Source organism: Equus quagga, chromosome 5, assembly GCF_021613505.1.
Source record: "Equus quagga isolate Etosha38 chromosome 5, UCLA_HA_Equagga_1.0, whole genome shotgun sequence".
NCBI lineage: Eukaryota > Metazoa > Chordata > Mammalia > Perissodactyla > Equidae > Equus > Equus quagga.
Genome location: NC_060271.1, coordinates 87,588,518 through 87,606,459, shown reverse-complemented (window position 1 = coordinate 87,606,459; position 17,942 = coordinate 87,588,518). Strand labels below are relative to the sequence as shown.

The 17,942-nt window shown below is 37.3% G+C and overlaps 1 protein-coding gene across 1 annotated transcript; it reads right to left on the bottom strand.

The window, feature by feature from the left end:
- Positions 1-2,579: 2,579 nt before the first annotated feature.
- On the bottom strand, positions 2,580-17,942 carry CCT4 (chaperonin containing TCP1 subunit 4). Its single transcript, XM_046662667.1, has 14 exons — positions 17,693-17,942; positions 14,726-14,778; positions 11,101-11,190; positions 10,025-10,133; positions 9,262-9,404; positions 8,003-8,124; positions 7,517-7,649; positions 6,350-6,489; positions 5,237-5,333; positions 5,040-5,150; positions 4,809-4,939; positions 4,460-4,694; positions 3,051-3,164; positions 2,580-2,794 (listed from the first exon to the last, which is right to left on the bottom strand). Exons 1-14 carry the CDS (start codon positions 17,817-17,819, stop codon positions 2,780-2,782), a joined length of 1,620 nt encoding a protein of 539 aa, XP_046518623.1. The 5' UTR covers positions 17,820-17,942; the 3' UTR covers positions 2,580-2,779.

Here is a 17,942-nt window from a genome sequence, read left to right as displayed (position 1 = left end):
TTGTGGCACGTGGGATGCTGCCTCAGCATGGCCGGATGAGCGGTGCCATGTTTGCGCCCAGGATCCGAACCAGTGAAATCCTGGGCCACCGAAGCAGAGCGTGCGAACTTACCCACTTGGCCGTGTGGCCGGCCCCTAGGTTATCTAATTTGTAGGTGTAAAAGTTGTTCATAGTATTCTCTTATAATCCTTTTCATTTCTGCAAAATTGGTAGTAATGTCCTCACTTTCATTTCTGATTTCTAGCAATTTATTCCTTTCTTTTCTTAGCCTATCTAACTAAAGGTTTGTCAATTTCGTTGATCTTTTCCAAGAACCATCTTTTGGTTTCATTGATTTTCCCTATTGTTTTCTATTCTCTTATTTCGTTTATCTCTGTTCTAATCTTTATATTTCCTTTCTTCTTCTAGCTTTGGGTTTAGTTTGTTCTTTCTCTAGTTCTTTAAGTTGTATAGTTAGGTTGTTGATTTGAGGTATTGTTTTTTTGAGGAAGATTAGCCCTGGGCTAACATCTGCCACCAATCCTCCTCTTTTTACTGAGGAAGACTGGCCCTGAGCTAACATCCATGCCCATCTTCCTTACTTTATATGTGGGATCCCTGCCACAGCATGGCTTGATAATCGGTGCGTAGGTCCGCACCCAGGACCCTAACCAGTGAACGCCAGGCCACTGAAGTGGAATGTGCGAACTTAACCACTTTGCCACCAGGCCAGCCCATTGCTTGTTTTTTTTAATGTATCTATAGCTATAAATTTCCCCTTTAGTACTGCTTTTGCTGTGCCCCATGTTTTGGTATGTTGTATTTTCATTTTCATTCATCTCTAATTGTATTCTAATTTCCCTTTTGATTTCTTCTTTGATCTACTGGTTGCTTAAAAGTGTTTAATTCCCACAATTTTTTGAATTTTCCAGTTTTCCTTTTGTTATTAATTTCTAACTTCATCCTATTATAGTCAATGAAGATATTTTATATGCTATCTACCTTTTAAAAATCTCTTGGGACTTAATTTGTGGCTTAACATATGGGTGTATCCTGGAAAATATTCCATGTGCACTTGAGAATTTGTGTGCTATTATTGTGAAATGGTGTTCTGCATATATCTGCTAGATCTAGTTGGTTTACGAAGTCCTCTATTTCCTTACTGTCTTCTCTCTGGTTGTTCTATCCATTATTGTGAGCAGGGTATTGAAGTCTCCAACTATTATTGTTGGAGAACTATTTTTCCCTTCAATTGTCAGTTTTTGCTTCACATTTTCATGTTCTGTCAGGTGCATAAATGTTTGTTCTACGTACCTGCTGTATAGTTTATTAATATATAATGTCCTCCTTTGTTTCTTGTAACTTTTTTTCATTAAATGCTATTTTGTCTGATATTAGTATAGCTACAGTGTCCCACATGCCACAACTAGAAGGGCCCACAGTTGAAAATATGCAACTATGTACCAGGGAGCTTTGGGGAGAAAAAGGAAAAATAAAATCTTAAAAAAAAAAAAATTTTGTTATATAAACCACTTGTTTATTTAGGTATACAGGTATCGCCCAAGATACACAGAAACTTGTGCTGAGTAACTCATAAAAGTACCAATATAAATAATTATGGACTAGAGAAGTATTTTGACTAAAAGTTTTTAAAATACACATTTCATTGTTTTATGGTAGCTAGAAAAAGTGTATTTTATAGCATGCTCCTAATATCCATTAAAATGAGAATTATTGAATTATTAAATTCCAGACTATCCAGAAAGTCATCTATACATATGAAGACTTACCATTTACCAAATTAGTTATTTTAGTTAACTGTCAGATACAAAAGAAGCTTTCACACTAGTTGGCTAAAATTCTTTCTCCACAAATGAGAATCCCAGTTGCTTTCATTAACATGCCTTGTGAAATACACAAGATTGGAGATGGTGGGAGTGATGCCAGATAACACAGGCCCAATTTGTGGTCCCTTTAAAGGTCTGGCCTTTATCCAAAGGCAATCAGAAGCCATGAAAGCTTTTATAAAGGGGAGTGCCTTACAAGTTTAAAAAGGTCACTGTGCAGAATTGATTGAAAGGTGGCTAAAGTGACAGCAGCGACTAATTAGATGTTACACTATTCATGACAAGAGATGCCTGGATCAGGACAGAGGTAATAAAGATGTTTAAAACCACGGAAACAGGACTTACTAGTTAAGAATCCCTTTTGTATACGTAAGATTTGCTATGTATATACATACACTTTTATTTGGAGAAAGAATCCCAATTAACACAACAGTGGTTACTCTTGGAGAAGGGGATTAGGATGATAGGATGGTGGGAGCCTTTCATTTTTCACTTTCTTTGTGTACTGTTAACTTTTCAAATAGCATTTACAGTACTTTGATTTTTTATATAAATGGGGATTATCAGAGTGATAAGCATATTGGGCCATTTTTTGCTTCTCCATGCTTCCACTTAAAAAACAAACACCACTTAAAGTACTCAGGATTAAGCCCATGGAAGTCAACATGTAAATATAAAGTCATTTTTCTCCCTTTCTTATATAGGTTTTTCAAGAGTATCAGAAATAATAAAAGGCTGGGAGGAACAACAAATTCACCTTTTCAAATCAAATATTTAATATTTTCATAAATTGCTGTCAATACAATTTCAAGCAAATGCCAACTGGAAGACCAGGCCCCAAGAATTCATAGAGGAAACAATCTTCCAAACAACAAGGAACACCAAGGCGACCTTCCACTCCAGCTGCACTATTAGTGGCCATGATGGTGCCAGTCAGCCAGTGTTATCCAGATTACCGAGTGTTTACCTGACAAGAGAAAAACTTAAGTTTCAAAACTTGTAATGACAGCATTTTAAGGATGGAAGATGTTTAAGGCAATTATCCAAATCTCCCCTAATTTTACAGATGAGAAAAGATTATAGAAACATGAACTGTTATCACCTTGATGACTAGTAAACTAACATTTACTGCCCACCCTAAAAACGAACAAACAAAAAAACACCTCTTCAAAAAATACACCTTTTTGACCCTGCAGGAAAATACACAATTTATATATACTTACTACATCATCAATTTTCAAGATGCTTCGGACAGTTTCAGTTGCTAAAGTCAGTGCACTGACTGAAACCAAGAGAGGCTGGACAACCAGTTCCTCCAAAATGTTGGAAATACCACCCTGCAAATCAGCACAAGTTGCTCTTAGTGTTTGTAATTATACAAGTCACCAACTACACTGTCACCAGTATGTCTTAAGCCCTCTTCTAAACTAGTTTTCCCTAGGTCTAGTCAAGAGTAAGATTCTCTCTCTCCCCATCATAGGTTGTATTTCAACTAAAATTTGGAAAAACTGAATTGATGCTGGATTCCCCAGAGCCTGACTCAAAAACAACTCCTTCTAAGTATCTTTTATTCAAAAGTATCCTGGCAAAAGTTAGGTAGATGATTCTAGTAATTCTAAGTTATAACATCTTTATGCTCAAATCATCTCTGAATCCTAAATTCTGACTATGACCAAGTCTGTCCTAACCTGCATTTACCTCTCTCACTTGCCATTTTTAAATTCTTACTGCCACTATCCTAATCATTTTTATCCCAGGATTACTGCTGATGGCCATAACAGGCAACCCCATCTCCAGTCTTCCCTCCTTAATATACTCATCATCTTAGCCTCCTGGTTAAAAAGAACTTTAGTGGCCCCAAACTACACTGGAATTAAAAAAAATTCTAGCTTTTATCTGATCTTTCCAACCTTAAAGTCCACTATATCACCACCATATAACCTCTGCTTTGGACAAAACGAGTAACTTCCTGGTCCCTCTCACCTCTAACCCATTGCTTACACATTTGAAATGTCCTCATCCCCTACCAACCAAAGTTGTATGTTCATAAAGCTTTCCCTAATCAGGTAGTCCCTCCTCTGGAATTCTGTACCATTCAAAAATTACCATCTTGGATTTTCAGAGTTTTTTTCTATTATGTACTATTTGTCTTCTCAGTAAAAGGAGACATTAATTAAACACTAATACAAAAGGGGAAATTATTACTGTTCTGTGTTTACCCTACAGAACCATACTAAACTGGTGCTCACAACAGTAACAATGGTTAATATTTACATAGTTAGTGTTTATTATACACCAGGCATCTTTGTAAGAGCTTTCTAATTAGTAACACATTTAAGCCTTACAACAGGCCTATAAGGAATCTACTAATTGTCCCTGTTTTTACAACTGAGGAAACCAAAGCACAAATTACTTGCTAAAACTCAGTCAGTAAGTGACAGAATTAATGAAAAATAAGACTTCTTAAGGCATCATCTTTATTCTCACTCAATGGTATACATTAATCAATCTGCAGTTCTCATTTAAATCCAGCGTTATTCTACTTATTTTCATTCAGCAGATGATTATGAAGCTTTTAATATTTTTTATATTAATCAACATTTTCTGCAATAATTAAAAATTAAATTATTACCTTTCGGACATTAATGCCTGTAGTTTTTTCTCCTTGGGCATGACGGTTTCTTAGTTCTGTCACTGTAGAAATGGGATTCAGGCCAGCATTTTCAGCCAGTGTAGATGGAATGACCTCCATAGCATCTGCAAAAGCTCGAACACAGTAGGATTCCATACCACTCAATGTTCGTGAATACTCAGTTAACCGGAGGGCCAACTCTATTTCTGGAGCACCACCTCCTGCAATAAGAGCTCTGAAATTCACAAATACATTTTTAGCTTATTTTATCCAAAGGAAATTTATACCTTAAAATAGTCAAAATACAGAAATTTTAATGTTCAAAATGTTACTTAGTAATTTATATTACCTCTTCTTCACTAAACAGCGAATAACACATAGGGCATCATGAATAGAGCGCTCAGCTTCTTCAATCACCAATTTGTTGGAACCACGAACCACAATTGTAACTGTTTTTCCAGGGCTTGTACAGCCTGTAATCTTTAGTAAACAACTCCAAATCAGGTATTTGAAATAAGGACTAAAATAAACAAACAAGCCAAACCCCCAGAAAATAAAAGCTTAATTATAATACTGTTACCTTGAGCAGTTTGCCAGAACCATTTAAATTGACCTCCTCAGCTAACTCGGCTGATCCTAGCATGTCAGCAGTGAACTGGTCAATGTGAGCAACTGGTTTGGTTCCAATTGTCTGGGAAAAAAATGGCAAATCCACAAATTGAGGCAATATCTGATTACTGGACATTTTCATACAAACAGATGTGAAGAATATTTTACCTTACAAATGAATTCAATGTCTTCTCTTTCAATATCCTTAACCACCATAATCTTCATTTTGTTCAGGAAATGTAATGCAAGATCACTAAGAGCATCTCTAAAACACAAAATCAGCGATTATGTCACTGCTTGGTTAAAAAAACCCATTTTGCTGTTCGGCCACCTTTTAAGGATTTCATTATTTTACCGTTGTTTAAATGGCCAATGACTCAAATTATTTGTGAAGGAAGATGCTTTACATAGTAGTTTACCAAATTTATAAGCTCAAAATCTTAACTACAATTTCCAATGGGTAGGTTAAAATGTACCCCAACGACAGTATTTGGAAAACACGAGGTAATCGTCATTTTTCTTAATACTAAATGAGTACATCTCTGATAATTAAAACTTTATTGATAATTCATGAATTTAGGATTAAGTATGATTAATTCAAGACTCCACAAATTTACACTTTCCCAGAAATTACCTGGAATGATCCTCTTGACAACTCTGATACTGGAAGGGTGAATATCACTATCCTTTTACAGATAAGCAAACAGTTTTGAGAGCAATTTACTCAAGGTTACTACCTATTACATGACTTGGGATTAGAGCCAGGTATTTCAACTCTTCATCAAGGTTTCTATATAAAATGAGCATCCACAGAACTTTTTGGCATAACATAATATATTGAGTACATGGGAATGTGTCTACCTATTATAAGAAAACATTGGGGAGCGGAGGGGGAAAGAATCAATTCAAACTTTGGAGAATTCTTTCAATTCACAGACTATCCAGCATTTCCCCAAAAAGAACTTCTAAAATTTCAAGGCAAGCAATTACATGGACCTTTAAACAGATGCCTCTTTTAGCTAGCCCATTTTAGACCAAGCTTAGCTTTTTACTTGATATTTAGAATCTTGATCTAGAAAGATTATATGTCCCACATTTAAATTACCACAGTGGGATGAGAACTCACTTTAGAGGATTTATCAGAATACAACAATGCCCCAAAATGCAGATTCATTCTGGATTTCTAGTGGTTTACCCACCTCAAATGTTTCCTAAAAAAATGCTAGAGGGGATGCAAAACCAATTATCATTAGGAAGTGAACAAAATAAATAGCCCCATACCTTAGAATAGACTTCTGGATGAGAAGGACATTACATCCTGTTTTTTTAATTTGCTTCACTAAATTTAGAATATAGGCTCTCTCCTCTCGCAGCACTCGGTCCATCTGCACGTAGTCTGAAACTACTATTTGGTTATCCATCTGTTTAGAAAAAGAACATATTAATAATTTGCATTCTAAGAGTTTTTAAGCAAAAAAGTAAAAGATTTTTAATGAAATATTATGTGTAGTATAAATTCAACCAAATTCATACCAAGCAAATTATGTAGACATGCATAGAAAAGGTCTAGAGAGATGAATATGCACCAAACTTAACTCAGAGTTTTTATTTTCATCTATACATCCTTCTGTCTTATTCATATTATTTACAAGTACATCTTTGGTAATCAAAAAATGAAAGATGATTATCCCATTTCCTGAATATGATAATTCTCTTCATATAAATATATGTATTACTGAAATAATTTGAGTTGCATCTCTTTTACTCTATGACTTGTTACAAAAAGTGGTATGCTCAAAGGAGGTACCATGGACAAATCTTGTTTGTATCAAAGACTGATAAAACAACATTAATTTTTGTACGGGTTAAAATTTGGGAAACAAACAACTAAACAGGAAACCTATATGCCAACACAATGTAAAAAGAGAGCAAATGTGAGGTGACAAGATCAGCCACCTCTTTTAGGGAATGGCACTTAAGACTAATAGATACGAAAATATCTTAAATAAAAAACTTCTGAAGAGTACAGATAATAAACTGGTTTAACGTTCCATTTCTGCAAATGTAGGACCAAGGATCTGCCCACTACTGAGGATGGGTGAAAGTTTCTGTTCTCAGAAGGCCAGAAAGAATTTGGAAATTCACTTAAATTATAACTTTTACATAACCTATTTTTATTATTTCATACATATTCCTACTGTTACTTATCTTCACCCGTGAAGTAAGTCAAAGCTCAATTTCAATGAATAGCCAATTTAGGCTATAGATTTGTTATGTTTGTCATTCAACAACTTCTACTTTTGTCTTAATTTTACTAATTCTTTTGAGATATATGCTTTTTTATCACTAGTATCAGCTTCTTCTATTTTTATAATAATGAACAAAAGTCTGAGTTATTAGAAAGTTAAACACATAAACAAGGAACCAATTTCATTTGGCTCTACTTACATCTGTTTTGGGAGCAGATAAGCAAAACTGAATAAGCCCAATCTTAGCCTTTTCAACTCTGGTTATGCCAGAATTTGCCACCTTTTGAGTGAGAACCAGCCCTTCTACCAACTCACAATCATCAATTGTCCCACTAAGAAAAAAGAAAACAAGGGGATAGTTAAGAGGGGGTGGAAATCTTTGAGGTTAACAGATTAAAAATCATCAGTCTAATAAAATGTGCTTCAGACACACACACATTTATTAGTGTCCCTTTCCTGAAACTCTTTGATCACACCATTGCACTGCCATTATAAGGGAATAGAAACAAATTCTTGAGATTCCCACATCAATACAAGTTCTCATGAAAACAAAACCAAAAAGAAAAGAGAGCTTTGTGACTTTCGTCTAGGTATTTTTCATTTAACTTATTTATTTATTTTTGGCAACAGCTTATGTTTACTTTAAAAATTAATTTTTATTAAAGTTATAATTAGAGATGCTTACCCAAGTTTCTTAACTATTTTAATATCTCTAAGATCTACACTAGTAGCTGTGGCTGGGTCAATCACTTTCATCACTGCATTTACACTCATTGGAGAAAGGAGACTTGAATACTGAGAGACAACCTACAATTATTAAAAAAAAATAATAAAGTCAGCTCCACAACATAAAAAGTCCTAGTTCTTCAATGACAAAGATATTCAAGAAGTAATCTTAATGACTTTTTTTGGGTGGGGCAGGGAATGGCGACATATGAGAAAACATTCCATATAAACTGTCTTTTCCACTCAGGTCAGTCACCAAGGACACAAAATAAAACATGTATTGTTTTCCTCTTTTATTAATATAGTAGTTGGGACTGTCTAGATTGCTAATAATTCTATAGGAAATCCAAAAAAACAAATTAATTTTATGGAGGTTTCCTGTCTAAAATGAATTTGTGACTGCATGTTATATTATGTGCACCCTGAATATTGAGAGGGCTGAAAAAATAGCTAATGGCCAACATTTATTAAGCACTTATTACATGCCAGGCAGTGGTCTTAGCACTTTATGTTCATATACTCATTCAATCTTCAGATGAAGAATCTGAAACAGAGTCACACAGCTTAGTTAAATGATGGAGCCAGCACTGAACCTCAGCAACAGAGACTCTATAACCAATGCTTGTAGCCATTATGCTATTTTGTCTACATCAGTTCTGGGGACATTAAACAATATCACTTAGTATCAGTAAGACTATCTAGTTCTCCTCTTAACATTCAAAGAAAATGAATGTATCAACATAATGCTGATGAAAAAGAACGGGGGGGGGGGGGGGGGCTGCGTGACACAGGATATGATGGAAAACAGAAGGTGACATGAGTTCCCAAGTAACTTAAAAGAAAGTCACTGCTTTAAGTTTGATAACTAAGAAAAGCAGCATAGACAATTAGTTAAAAGACAGATCATAGATGGGCAGCCCTGTCTTGGGTCCAAGTCTCAGTTCCACCTCTTACTGGTAGGTCTTGGATAAGTTATTTAACTTCACTAGACCTATTTTCCCATCTGTAAAAGAGGGATACTATAACTTATCTGAAAACCTTTAAGGAGTAAATTTTGCTTGAACTAATTCAGTTATACACATTACTTTAGTTACCCTAGGCACTCTTCAGGTTTAACAGGGATGAACTGTATGGCATCAAAAATCACAGCATGAGAGCTGCAGTTCTTAATGAACCTTAAGGTGTAATTTTACAATGATCTCTTAGTGCCATTCTCACCTTTGAGTTCAATGAAGTGGCCGCACTATTTAACAAAGTTTCTCTGTCACTCAGTTCCACAGGTCGAGACATATCAGTCAATATTTCAATACCCTTTTCCAAAGCCTTCTGGAATGACTCAGAAATGATGGTTGGATGAATCCCTGCCATTTGTGAAAGTCTAGTTATTTAATTATAACAAATAAACTACATATTTGACATGACTTGAAAGTTTTCTATGCATAAAAATTTCAAAGCAGTCATAAATTTTTAATTATTCTTAACTAGAAATTAACTTAGGCATCAGTTATAAATATAAGGGTTTCAATAACATGAACTGCTAATAATTTCCACTTAATTTGGAACACATCAATTATATATTCATGTGATACTTAAGACTGAAACCAACTTCATACTTTTCAAAACATCACAAATGTACATAGTAAGTAGAATATGTGACTGGAGAGTCGCTACTATGATTAAGCACTATTTACCAAAGCAAGAACTCATACTTCTCTCTCAAGTCACTGTTCTCATCTAGAGCCTAACATTAGTAACACCATCACCATTCAGTTTTGAAAAGCAAAGTTTTATCAAGTTCCATTCAAAAAGAAGCCTGGCAAAAAAACAGATGCAAAAAGAAAAAATTTCTAATTCATGGTAAATATCGCAAAATTTAAACTAAAAATCCCTAATAAAAAGATTACCTATTCCAAATTAAATCTTAAATCTCTTATTATTTAACTTTTTGCCTTTGTTCAATTATAAAGCATGTCCTACCTACCTTTCTGAAGAAGCTTGGTACACGAATCTAAGAGAGAGCCAGCAATGATGACCACCGATGTGGTGCCATCTCCTGCTTCTATATCTTGAGCCTTAGATAACTCCACCAGCTAAGTGAACAGAACATGCCAAGTTGCTCAATGAAAAATTTGAGAACCCATTACCATCAATGAAATATAATATCAATGGCTTCACATCAGTTTCACAATTTGATTATCAACACTATAATGATTATCAACACTGTAAGATCAACATAATTTTTGACTTCTATTTGTTGTCCATCTTGGGTTTTGTTGAAAAATAATGACACGTATTTGTGGCACATAAAATTCTGCTTATATACTTCCTCTATATGAAGCTATGATTTCCAGTTCAGACTGTGGGTTGTAAATTTTTTCTTCCCAGCTACTTAAAAGTTCCTGTCAGAAAGCATGAATGATGTCATACCATAGGTACCCTGTAGATACGGAAGCTATGAAATGCGGCATTCCAGATGAGAGCAGAGTGCCAGTTGGAGTCCTTTACCAAGTTTATGTGAAGTGACCCAGTATAAGCACAATCTGATTCATTCTCAGTCATCTCTACATAACTAAAAGGGACTTTTTAAAGGATAAAAATTTCTTTCTAAGGAATTAGCTTTTGCTGATACGGTGACTTCTCACTTGACACTAGATTCATCATCATGATCCTTAAATTGCTAATTGTGTTTTTACAAACATCAGTGCAAGTTTAGACACACGATTTATTTTGCACACAATTAAAATTATTTTGCACTCTTCTACCTAACATTCATTGAACAAACAATTTGTACCATTTCATATTCTTATCTCCTCCTTCCTCAACTGTATGGCACATTCCTAGGGACAGGGCAAGCTGATTCCTGTTTTATTATGACCTTGAACTGAAGAGCATTATGTTAAGCACACAATGTATTCTAAAATTGTGCCTATCACAGAAAGAAAACATCTTCACCACGCTTACATGACATCATGTGACCAAATAAAACAAATTTAACTGTTTACCAAATATCAAACAATACACTTAAAAAAAAAAACCTCACCTAAAAATTATACTTACCATTCTGGCTGCTGGATGTAATACTTGCATTTGTTTCAGAATGGTAGCACCATCATTTGTAATGGTCACATCACCTTTTCCATCTTGAATCTGGTAAGTTTGTTTTATTAAGTTAGTTATATTTCAAAAACTTTGTTTTCTTTACCCAGCATTAATGTGACACCCTAATTAATTCTAATAACTTTAATATTTCTTAGTAGAGAAGTTAATTCATATTTGCATAGTGCTTAATTTCAAATTATCTTCCCTTACCTTAGTTAGTATAGTCAGGTGCTGCATAATAATGTTTTGGTCAATGATGGACAGCATATGACATGGTGGTCCCATAAGATTATAATGTCACCTAGTGACATTATAGCAGTCATAATGTAACTCAACACATTACTAACCTGTTTGTAGTGCTGCTGGTTTAACCAAACCTACTGTCCTGCCAGTCACATAAAAGTATAGCACAATTAGGTACAGTACATAATACTAAATAATAAATGACTGTTACTGGTTTATGTATTTACTGTAAGGCTACACCATCTAGATTTGTGTAAGTACACTCTGATGTTTGCACAATGATGAAATTGCCTAATGATGCATTTCTCAGAATGTATCCCTGCCGTTAAGTGACACATGGCTGTATAATGATTTAAAAATATGTAGTAATAGTCCAGCTTTACAAGTGAAATACTTGGCTTTGTTCCAGGGTACTTAAAAGTGAAGAAATCTAGACACTAAGAGAGACTAAAACACATACTATAAAGAATCATTGGGCCGGCCCCACGGCTGAGTGGATAGTTTGCGCACTCTGCTTCGGCAGCTCAGGGTTTCGCTGGTTCGGATCCTGGGCGTGGACCTAGCATCACTCACTGGGCCATGCTGAGGTAGCATCTCACACGCCACAACCTGAAGGACCCACAATTAAAATATACAACTATGTACCGGGGGGCTTTGGGAAAAGAAGGAAAAATAAAATCTTAAAAAAAAAAAAAAAAAAATCATCATTCCTGGTTTCTTATTAACAATAAGAAACAATACCATGGATCCCCAAAAAGACAGTACATGAATGTGGTGAACACAATTCTTCTTACAGTCAACATAATATCTTGTTCCTTAGTATTCTCAACAGAGGGCAACAGCATGACTAGCAGGAACAGATTTTAAAATATCCAGAGGGAATAATGATCTGTGTATCATCCAGACAATCCTCCATACTGTTTCCTTTATCTCTCATTTTGGATGTTAGCTAGCAGTGAATTTGAGGGTATGTTACTCAAAAGTTACTGGAATGTATCTGTTTTTTGGGTTTTTTTTAAAGATTTTATTTTTCCTTTTTCTTCCCAAGGCCCCCCAGCACAGTTGTGTATTTTTAGTTGTGGGTCCTTCCAGTTGTGGCACATGGGACACCGCCTCAGCATGGCTTGATGAGTGGTGCCATGTCCACACCCAGGATCCGAATGGGCGAAACCCTGGGCTGCCGAAGCTGAGCACGCGAACCCAACCACTCGGCCATGGGGCGGGCCCCAGAATGCATCTATTTTATGCTGCCAGTCAACCAAGCTAGCACAGTTGAAATCCCACAGAGTTAGGTCACAGAGTTACATGAATAAGGAACACTGAGGGCTGGCCTGGTGGCACAGCCGTTAAGTTCACACACTGTTTCACTGGCCCAGGGTTCACCAGTTCAGATGCCAGGTGCGGACATACACAACACTTATCAAGCCATGCTGTGGCAGGCATCCCACATATAAAGTAGGGGAAGACGTGCATGGATGTTCGCTCAGGGCCAATCTTCCTTAGCCAAAAAGGAGGGGGATTGGCGGTGGCTGTTAGCTCAGGGCTAATCTTCCTCCAAAAAAAAATAAAAATAAAAATAAAGAACACTGAACTCAAGCCCTGACACCTAGCCTTACTATACTTTCCATCTAGCTACATAGTAGGTAACTACTTCTGTGTATGCACTTTCATTGTTTAAAAAGCACTGAAAAACAGCACAAACACAGGCACAAAGATCAATGGAACAGAACTGAAAGCCCAGAAATAAAACCACCTATCTACCAACAGCTAATCTTCAACAGAGGTGCCAAGAACACACAACGGAGAAAAGATAGTCTCTTCAATAAATGGTGTTGGGAAATCTGGATAACCACTTGTAAAAGAATGAAAGTAAACCATTATCTCATGCCATACACAAAAATAAACTCAAAATAGATCAAAGACTTGAAGATAAGTCCTGAAACCATAAACCTCCTGCAAGATAATATAGGTAGTACACTCCGACATCAAACTTAAAAGAATCTTTTCAAATACCATGTCTTCTCAGATAAGGGAAACGAAAAAATAAATAAGTGGGACTTCATCAGACTAAAGAGCTTCCACAAGGCAAAAGAAACTAGATCAAAACAAAAAGACAACCCACCAATTGGGAGAAAATATTTGCAAATCATATATCCGACAAGAGGTTAATCTCCATAACTTATGAGGAACTCACACAAGTGAACAACAAAAAAAACCCAGCCAGATCAAAAAATGGGCAGAGAACATGAACACTTTTCCAAAGAAGATATACAGATGGCCAATAAGTACATGAAAAGATGTTCAACATCACTAATCATCAGGGAAATGTAAATCAAAACTACACTTAGATACCACCTAACACCCGTTAAAATGGCTATAATCACTGAGACTAAAAATAACAAATGCTGGAGAGGGTGTGGAGAAAAGGGAACCTTCATTCACTGCTGGTGGAAATGCAAACTTGTGCAGCCACTATGAAAAACAGTATGGAGATTCCTCAAAAAACTAAAAATAGAAATACCATATGACCCAGCGATCCCACTACTGGGTATCTACCCAACCAACTTGAAATCAACAATCCAAAGTAACATATGTACCTCTATCATCATTGCAGCACTATTCACAATAGCCAAGACATGGAAGCAAACCAAGTGCCCATCAACTGATGGTTGGATAAAGATGTGGTATATATACATATACATATATATACACATATACATACATACACACACACACACACAACGGAATACTACTCAATCATAAAAAAAGACAAAATCATGCCATTTGCAACAACATGGATGGACCTGCAAAGTATTACGCTAAGCAAACTAAGGCAGACTGAGAAGGACAAAGACCATATGATTTCACTCATACGTGGAATATAAACAAACACCTGGACAAAGACAGAAGTTCAGTGGTTGCAGGGGCAGGCACAGGGGGTGAAGAGGAGCACGTATATGGTGATGGACAAGAAATACGGTACAACTGAAATTTCACAATGATGTAAACTATTATGAACTATCCTTCTTCTGAACTCTAAAACATCCACTGCCAATCCTCCTCACTGTGGTGAGGAAGACTGGCCCTGAGCTAACATCTGTGCCTATCTTCCTCTACTTTACATGTGGGATGCCTACCACAGCATGGCTTGATAAGCAGTGTCCTGGTCTGCACCTGGGATCCAAACCAGTGAACCCCAGGCTGCCAAAGCAGAGTGCATGAACTTAACCTCTAAGCCACCAGGCCAGCCCCACATTTTACTTTTTAAACAGCACATCTTGACCCTTGATTGAGATCTTGCAGTATGGACAGCAGCACTCATTAAGTAATGAATGATTACCATTTTATCCATTCCTTTTGGTCCAAGGCTTGTTCTAATAGCATCAGCAACAGCTGTAAACAGAAGGGAGAAAAAAAAAGAAATCAAGACTCTTTAGAGCACAAAGCATTTCTCTTCTCAAATAATTACTGTGTCCTTATTAGGATATGGTGTACAACAGTTCACTGTGTCCACTAAAGAAAATACATCGTCTAATCAAAATCAACTAGAAACAGAATAATTATTTTACTCCTTTAATTGTATGACACTTCATTTTCTGTTGTTAAAATCACTATACATAGTACTTTGTCCTCTGCCTATGGCAGAATAAATTTTGGGGACTTACCTAATCTTCCTTTAAATATCAAAAGGGTACAATCTAGTTATGTGCTGGTTGAGGACTATTTTTTTCCTCCATTCCTTAAAACAAGCAGACCTCCTAACATACTATATAATTCACTTACTTGTTTCCTTCTCTCTCCTCTGACTATAGAGCAATTTCTGAGAGCAAAGACTTCTGTTCTCTAACGTGAAGCTAGTATATGGATGACTCAAGTAAAAAAAATACCTTTGACCCCAGAAAACCCAAAACCCCACAAAAAAACAAAACCAAAACAAAACCCTAAACCTTAACTAAAAAGCCAAAACTAAAAATCACAGCTTTTAGTCATAATTAGTGTGTTATGAAACATCTCTGAACATAGAGTCCACCATTCGAAAGTTACTTATTTGTCCATGAGAAAGAATATTTGTTTTACTAATCCAGTTATTTTCCTAGAGAAAGTGGAATTGACAAACAGTACTTGATCCCCTTTTCTTTGACAAGTCCAGGACAAACGATTAAATCCTCCCCTTTCTCACATACCACCTCACCCCATATACGCAGGCCTGAGACTGTGCCCTCATCATTTTTGTGTACTCCACAACTACCACATACTTCCTCCCATACCGTGTGAAGAATAAGACACAATCTTAACTTAAAAGGAAATAGTTGGTGTAATTTAAAAATTATTTTCTACTTAATTATTTCATAATTTGGGGCTGCTGTTCGTAACTATCCAGTCAATTTTACCCTTTCAGGCAATTTTAGTTGACCTGCATGGCCATGATCCTACGTGCAGACTAATTCACTTTAGAATGCATTATTATTCATCTATGTGAAGACTCTAGAAAGATACACGGTATTCAAAAAAGATTTTACAACGCTTACATCTCTGAAGTTTAACATTTCGTGTGGAGGACTCACACTGAGTAGTACTAGAGCTACCACTCCTTTTGTGTGTGGTTTTCACAGCATCAACCAACGGGATTATCTTTTTGGTAACAGCAGGGCGGGCGGGCACCAGGCTCCTCAAACTAAAGATGCAACAGGCAGCAGCTTTTCTCAATTTGTGGGGTTTTGTCTGACTTGGAAAGACTAGTTGTGCCCCTTTGCTCAAACAGCTCTCCTCACTTAGAATAAAGGGTCAAGTTCACAGATAATTTAGGTGGTCTTTCCTTCCTATATGCATAGCTCCCTTGTCCAGTTTCAATTCACTGTGCGCTGCTGTTTCAAAGCTTACTAAAGTAAACCACCTACTTTCTATCTTCCTTGTTTGTTGAAAATCTACCACATTATATAGCTCTTTTGACCTTCCGGATGGCCCCAGAATTTATCTAACACCTAATGTAAATTTAAGCTTCAACTGTACTCCCTGACAACTATCTATCAAATTTTATTTCCAGGTACATAAAATGACTTCTAAATCTACCCACCTGGTCACTCAAACCTCTCCAACTCATTAGGCCCCAATGAGAACCTATTCTCTTTTCTTCCATCATCCTTCCTCCGGTGTACCTACTTCTTTCAGCATCATCAGTACACCCTCAGTGACTTGGGCTGATGACCTCAAATATTTGTAAGGCTGTACTTTACATATGCGGCTCTTTATATGCTTTCTTATTTAACCCTCACAGCAACTGCAGAGGTTAGCTATTGTCTCATTATGCTGAAGAACAATCTGTAGTGCACGAGCTATGCCAAACCCTTTCCAGGACACCAGGCCCTTCAAGACTGGGCCCGGTTCTACCTTTCCACTCTCATCTCACTTCTTCATGCACTTTATTCTTTAACCCGAGCGAAATACTCTCTGTACTCACTACACACAACGGGCAAGACCTCTACGTCCTTCTCACTTTTCCTTCCAGACTCTTCCATCTCAACCAGACTCCTCTTAATCCTCACAACTCTTTAAAAAAGCCAACATTTTCCTCCTCAATTTTATAGGTAAGAAAACCTGGGCTAGAGGTTAAAGGTCACAAAGCTACGAAATAACGTAAAGAGAACGACACTGAGTTCTTAATTTCCACCAAGGACCAAATACTGTTCTTCAAAAACAGTGAACTGTTCACGTTTCTCGGTTTGCTGGTGTTTGGTTGCACGTGCAGAGAGGACATAAAAGCCCAACGTAACGTTTCGTAATCATGCTTGCACGAGTCTGGTAAGTCGGTTCCCCACACCACGGTACAAGGGGCCCCGCCCCAATTTAAGCGCAGAGTTTACCCAATTTGTCTCAATAGTTGTGCCGAGCAAAGCTTATTTAAATGGTATTTTTATAAGAAGAAAACCGGAAACTATTGTGCAAACAATATTCTACCTGTGGACCTAATAAGCGCATAAGCGACAGCTCTTAAGTGTCAGACCCCAAGGGACCGCTGCATGCGCGCCTCGGCTGCTTTCTGCGGAAATGTGATGAATGGTGCACACCCAGAATGAAAAACGATGGGCGTCTAAACGCCAGAATGGGGCAAGTCCAAAGGCCCACATACTCGGGGTCGGGAATTACCGGCAGAAAGCAGAAAGAGGGATCCCTTCACAGAGTTTCTTTCATGGAAGGACAAGGGGGGATCATCTGAACAAACAGAAAATGAGCCATGTCCACCCAACACCGGGGTGAGAGTGCAGAGCTCGACCCTGCAGGGCCGCGGGGAGGGCCCGGGAGGCGATACCTTTGGCCGCGGAGATGTTGCTGAAGCGGATCTGGGCCGGCTTATCGCGGTCCTGATAGGCGCTTTTCCCGCGGCCGCCGGCACCCCCGGCGGGCGCCCCGCTCCGGGGTGCCACGTTCTCGGGCATGGCAAGCTTGGCTGGGTCTGCGTGGGCTCGGGAAGGACGGATGGACGCGGATTCCGGCTGGCCGCGGAGTAACGGTACGCGCCCACAGCCTTCACGAACCTTCCAGAAGACTGATCCAGCGCC

Coding starts and splice junctions, on each gene's coding strand:
- CCT4 (XM_046662667.1), bottom strand. CDS start 17,819: ATGCCCGAGAACGTGGCACCCCGGAGCGGGGCGCCCGCCGGGGGTGCC. Junction 11,191..14,725: donor CAAAAGGAATGGATAAAATG/GTAATCATTCAT, acceptor CAAACTTACCAG/ATTCAAGATGGAAAAGGTGA. Junction 9,405..10,024: donor TACCAAGCTTCTTCAGAAAG/GTAGGTAGGACA, acceptor CACAAATGGCAG/GGATTCATCCAACCATCATT.